General features: G+C 50.2%; 1 protein-coding gene across 1 annotated transcript in view; it reads left to right on the forward strand.

Moving 5' to 3' along the window:
- CNGA3 (cyclic nucleotide gated channel subunit alpha 3) overlaps positions 1-6,000 on the forward strand; it is a 74,720-nt gene that overhangs the window by 54,154 nt on the left and 14,566 nt on the right. The window contains 1 exon segment of the mRNA XM_007113193.3: positions 3,952-4,065. Coding sequence (XP_007113255.2) covers positions 3,952-4,065 — 114 coding nt within the window.

The following is a 6,000-nucleotide window of genomic DNA, read 5'->3' on the forward strand; positions in this document are numbered from 1 at the left end:
TCAGGGCTTGGGAGCAGGAAAAGTAAAATAAGGTATCATTTTCTCCACCCTTGTTCCAAAAGGCCACTTCTGTTTCCTCTTATGTCCCCAAAGTCACTGGAAGAAGACACCAGATCCACAGAGCACAAAGTTAATCACCAGTTCCCGTTCTGATGAGAACCTCTGCTCCTCCCAGTGATGAAAAAGCTTCACCTTGTGGACGTTAATTCCTCTGTATAAATAAACTCAGAAGATGAGCTTTACAGGTTGAAAATGACCTTGTCTTTCAAAACAGTCACTTCATTTTGTTTCACCAGTTGCCCGTGATCTTGCTAGTTTCTAACTTCACAGGGCTTCTTCCTGCCAAGGCACCATCACCACGGAGAACCGGAGTCTGCGGTAGAAGGCAACTTCAGGTTGTCCTGGCCTGATCTGCTTGTTTTACAGAGACCTGAGCCAGCTCCCGGCGGGACGGTACCTGGCCCGCACTCTCTCCTGCCTCTGTATTTCCCTGGAAGGTTCTGGGTCCCTGATCTTGCACTGATTGCCAGAAGTTTCTCCCTTTTGGCAGTACCTGTGTGTCCTTGGGGACACAAAATATCACCTCAGACATTTGGTTCCTCTCCTCCTAGCCAATCTCCCCTTCCACCTACCTCGTAAAATCAGTTTCTCTGAGGAATAACTAATTGGGTTTGCTATTTAAATACCCCCAGGCATTTAACGAGGGTAGAGACTGTGGAGCTAGAAGACAGACAGCAGGGTAGAACTCTGGGCATCAAGAAACAAGTGGGGGGCTTCCCTGGTGGCGCAGCGGTTGAGACTCCGCCTGCCGATGCAGGGGACACGGGTTCATGCCCCGGTCCGGGAAGATCCCACATGCCGCGGAGAGGCTGGGCCTGTGAGCCATGGCCACTGAGCCTGTGCGTCCGGAGCCTGTGCTCCGCGGCGGGAGAGGTCACAACAGTGAGAGGCCCGTGTACCACTAAAAAAAAAAAAAAAAAAAAACAAACCAAGAAACAAGTGGGGAGATGCATCAAGAAGAAAAGGCCCCTTGGGTCCCTTGAACTTACACTGTCTACGACCCCTCCTATTCTTCACAGCTAAATGTGCCTTTCTGGACTTGGGTGTTTGACCAATACTTAAATCAATATGAAATCAATTTTTTCTTTGTTTTCTTTTCGAAGAGCAGGAAAATTAAACTCAGGGAGGGTAAGTGACCAGCCCACAGTGCACTTAGTTAATAGGTGCTGGGATAGGAGGGATTCGAACCCAGGCCTCCGGGCTCCCCACTACGCTGCCTCCCCTTCACGTAGGTGTCGAAGGTCCAGCCCACTCTCAGTAGCTCTCACTGCTGCCAGCTGCAGGCCTGCTTTGAAATCTGGGGTGAGTTCTGCCCTCCTCACCCACCCACAAGCCCTGATGTCATGGGCATTGAGTCCTTTGCCACTGATGCAAATAAATCTGGTCTCAGGATGTGCCCCCCCACCCCCCCCGCAATGAACAGAATCCAGACTAGGCAGAAATGCTGGGCCGCCTGCTCGGTGCCTAGAGCTCCCTGAGGAGGGAGCTGCTGGTGGGGACAGAACACCTCGTCCTGGGGTTGCCTCTAGGCTCTTCCGGGCACACATTCTGTGGCAGAGCTAGAGCCCAGCTGTTAGTTGCTGCCCGCACCCCAACTCCCCACCCCCAAGCATGCCAGCTGCTAGGATCCAGGCACTGGCGAGATGGACTCACTTGTCCCCCTGCCGCCTCCTCCTCCTGTAACTGACCCGGGTGCCTTGCAACATGCATTCCCACCTTTGTAGTACGCAGAATATTAGAAGCACAAGGGTATTGTAGCTTCCTAACTGCAGCAGGGCCTCTGGTAGGGTCTCTCATATGTATAAGGATGAGGTGTGAGTGGTCTCTTATGAGTATAGAGAATTCAGTTAGGCGGTTTGGAAATAAAAAAGCCATGCCCACATTAGTGCAGCCAGGGGAATCAGAGCCATGTCTCTAGTGGCATGCCACAGGGCTCAGCTCTCAGCCGTGTCCTATTCAACTTTTGCTTTAATCGGTGCCATATATGAAAATACAGAAGGCAGATTCATGGAGTAGGTGAGAGCAGGCTTTGAAATGAGATGGAATGGCATACAAATCTCAGCTTTGCCACTTGGCTGTGTGACCTTGGGGAAGTTACTTAACCTCTCTGAACCTCAGTTTCCTCTCTTATACAGTTTTTATGTGGATTAAGTGATCAAATGTATGTGGCTGACATACAGCAAGCAGTCAATAAATGGCGTATACTTTGGGTATCACATCTGTGAATGAGACGGAGTTGGGAGGACCCTGCATACCAAGGGTGCCAAAACATCAAGTGACTCAGATAAATGGGAGAGTCCAATACTTATTTCCAACAAATCAATTGTACATGCATAAGACAGGGCCTTCTGGCTTAGCAGCAGGACGTTATAAGACATTAGGTTTTGGATGATGGTAGCTGGTGATGGGGCACCAAAAGCACATCTTGGGCTCCAGTAACAGCAGGGTGGTTCTCAGTCTCTGTGCCCAGTCAGGCAAGAATACAGGAACCTGCTCACAGGAGAATGACCATGACAGGGAAGAGACTTGAACCTGATGAGGAAAGCCTGGGTGAGCTGATGCGTCCAGCCTGGAAAAACGAGGCAGCACAGGTGTGAGAGCTGTCCCTTCATGGAAGGCGGTCTTTTAGAAGATGAAGTTGCCTGACTCCATGTGGTTCCAGCAAAAAAAAAAAAGTGTATACTCGATATGGGGAAGCTGAAGGAGAGAAGAACCTGCTGGCAATCAGGGCTGTGCAGAGAAGACCTGGAGGAGCCATGGAATGGTAGTGAGCTCCCCATGCTGGAGACGGCAAGGAGGTTGCAGAAAGGAAGAGGCAGCGGCTCGGCGGCTGAGATACGGGATTCTGACTTCGTATCACCCCCTGGGGAGAGATAGAGCCTTTACCCTGACATTAATTCTTGCTTGTTTCTTCAACCGTGTTGCCACCTTGTTAAGAAGGCTGATTAGGCGGGAATAGGTCATGTGATCGAATTAATTTCTCTTGCCTGGGCTCTTCAAGACTCGTAGAATGAAGTGCAAATCCCTGGAGGCCAATGCCTGGATGGCTTTTAATCAGGCTGATCAAACTTCAGCCCTAGGAAGTTTTAAAAGAAAGGGAAAGAAAGGAAAATTACACCCCAGCAGAGAGGTCTTGTTCCAGGAAGTTCAACAAACACGAGGCTCTGCTGATGCTCAGACTGAGCTGTGGACACCTGTCCTGTGGGTGCTGTTGCTTTTCGCCCTGAATTGCACAGGTGAGGTCCCCGCCCCCCTTCCCTCTGCGTTACAGGGGACGTGGGTTAGGGCTTGGCAAAAGGGCACAGCAGGAATGGATTTTCATTTGAAAGCACTACGCAAATGCACGTGGAGGGCTAGGCCAATCCCTTACCATATTGCCGGACCCTCCTCTTAACCAGTGGGCTCCTGCAGTACCTACACACTGCGACAGAGGGCAAGGGAAGACCTCTTGAAGGAGGTGGCACTTGATCTGACTTTAAGAGATAGGATTTCAGTATGCAGAGATGTGTGTGAACCAAAGTCCTTGTTCTGGAATCCTTCCATGGAAACAGCTGCTGTGGCTCCAGATGCAGGCCCGGGACCCCCCCCCACCACCACCCAGTGCTCTAATAAGCACCATTTGCTGCTGGCTTGCCCTTTTCACCTGGGCTATGGGCAGTAGACTCCTTGTCATAAAGGAAAGGCCACTTTCTCCTGAAAGCCAGGGCCTGCTGGCTCCTGCTGGAGTATGAACTGAAGTGGGGAGCTCTGGGGTGAGGATCTGTGACAGTAGCTTTCCTCTTTAAGCAGGGCATCTGGCCAGCTCAGTCCTCAACGTGTCCAGGAGGTTGGAAATCAATGTCAAGGATGAGCTTGAAATCAGTTTCGCTTGCTGCATATTTGATTTCCTAGGACCCACTTGCCGTGTGAGGAGACACCGTCAGAACTGCAAGAAGGCATTGCCCTGGAGACCAGGGGACTGGCTGAGTCCAAGCGAAGCTCCTTCACTAGCCAGGGGCCCGTCGGGTAACCGACCGGTCTCAGCCCTCACCTTGGGAGAGGGCAGACGGAGGCAGAAAGAAGGTAGATAAGTCTCAGGAAGAAATGGTCGTTGAGGGTAGTGTTGCAGATTTGGAGAAGAAGGGCAGGAGAAGCGGAGTCAGAAATCTATCAGGGAGTCATTTCCTCTTGGGTCAGGTGTTCTGAGCTCAGAAAAGTCTAAGAAAAACTGCCTTTATCTGAAATTGCTCTCATAAAAGGTGATATTGTGGTACTTGCTCAATTCTGGAAGAATTCAGGGAAAAAAAGCCAACCAGAGAAGTTTCAGAAAAGAATTCAGAAGAAAGATCAGCCAGCCATGGGAGACCGTTGGGTGGATCACGTTGGCACACAGAGGGCAATCGTGGCTCTGTCGGAAATAGACCTTGGCAGGTCCTCACTCGTATGGGTCTAGACTTCATAGCTTACGTCCTCGCAAAAGTATTTGAAAGATTAACTAGGCTCCGAGCTCTGTCTCCCTTCTGATGACATCTGTCCTCCGGCTTCAGTAGCTGTACCACCTGGAGGAAGTCATTTCACCTTTCACGTCTCATCTAAAGATGCATCTGGTAACATGAGGGCTGCGGCAGAGTCCAGTGCTGCCTCACGACGGGCGCGCCACAAATGTTGGGCTCCTTATTTCCTTCCACTGATTTTTTTTTTTTTTAACCAAAGCCAGAGTTTCATAGTCATGTGTTCTACAGGTTTTGCTTAAGAGTATTGCAAAAAAATTAATTTATCTAGTTATTCTTCATGTTTTTCATTGTGGAGGATTATTTATTTCACTAGCCACTTATAGCTGGGCATTTAAGTGATTTCCAGTGTTTTTTGTCTTACTAATAAAATGTCTTACTAATAAAAGGCCTGTTGATCGTAAGTTAGAGAACACCTTCAACTAGCTCAAATGAAAAGGGTAGGGCTGGGGCAGGGGCTGGTATAAGCTAAGATCCAGGCCACCGTGTGGAAACGGAGCCAGTGGGGCTCATAAGGGGCCGTGGGGAAGCAGCTGCCTTCCCTCTCTCGTTTCTCTAGCAGCATTTCATGATCTGTGTGCTTTTTTCCTGCGTGCCTCCTACGTTTCTGGCTTTCTCTGCTCACACCTCAGCAGGCACAGGCTGAAAACAGCCTTCACCATATGATCCAGAGTTGAAACACCCAACCCCATCTTGGAGTGGTTTTTAGTTCAGAGGCTTGAGTGACTCTCTGTGGGTCAGTCGTCCATCCCCGAGCCTGTTGGCTGAGGCTGGCGCTCCGGGGAGTATGACCTTGCTTCTCTCCCTCAGCAGAGGGAGGACGTGGGTGTGGGGAGTGTCAGAGCAGGGAGGTTGGGCTGGGCAGGCACCTTGCCATTCATCTGCAGCAGCCGCTGTAAGCATCTCTGGTCGTGGGATGTTCCTTCACTTCAACTTATTCCCTTAGGCTGTGGTCACAAGTGTGATGGGGATCAAGGTATGTGACAATTCGTGACTCCATGCCAGGCTGCTCAGAACTGATTTCTTGGGGACAGTTGCGTGCACAGCGGGTGCCCAGTCAGGAAAGCTGAACGCCAAGAAACAGTTGAGTCTCTCTTTCCGTTCCCGCCGGCCAAGACGGGGAAGCAAGAGGCAGGGCTGAAGGAAGTTTTTTTTACAGAAAACTGAAGCTAAGATGAGCTCTGGGTGTGTGGACTGCCTGGTCTCAGGTGCTTGAGGCCTGGCTGGCATCTGCTCCAGGAGAGAGGTCAGGGCACATTGCAAAGGAATTTCTGCACAGGGCTGGGGAGAAAATAGGAGTTTGTATGAAGAGCAATTCATAGGACAAGGGTTGGGGAAAGAACCTAGGTTGTATCTGGGTGCTTGTTCCTTTGTACCTTGCTCTGAATTTTATCACTATTTGGAAATTTTTTTTTTTTTTTTTTTTTTTTTGCGGTACGCGGGCCTCTCA

The sequence above is a fragment of the Physeter macrocephalus genome, chromosome 12 (genome assembly GCF_002837175.3).
Source record: "Physeter macrocephalus isolate SW-GA chromosome 12, ASM283717v5, whole genome shotgun sequence".
In the NCBI taxonomy this organism is placed as follows: Eukaryota; Metazoa; Chordata; class Mammalia; order Artiodactyla; family Physeteridae; genus Physeter; species Physeter macrocephalus.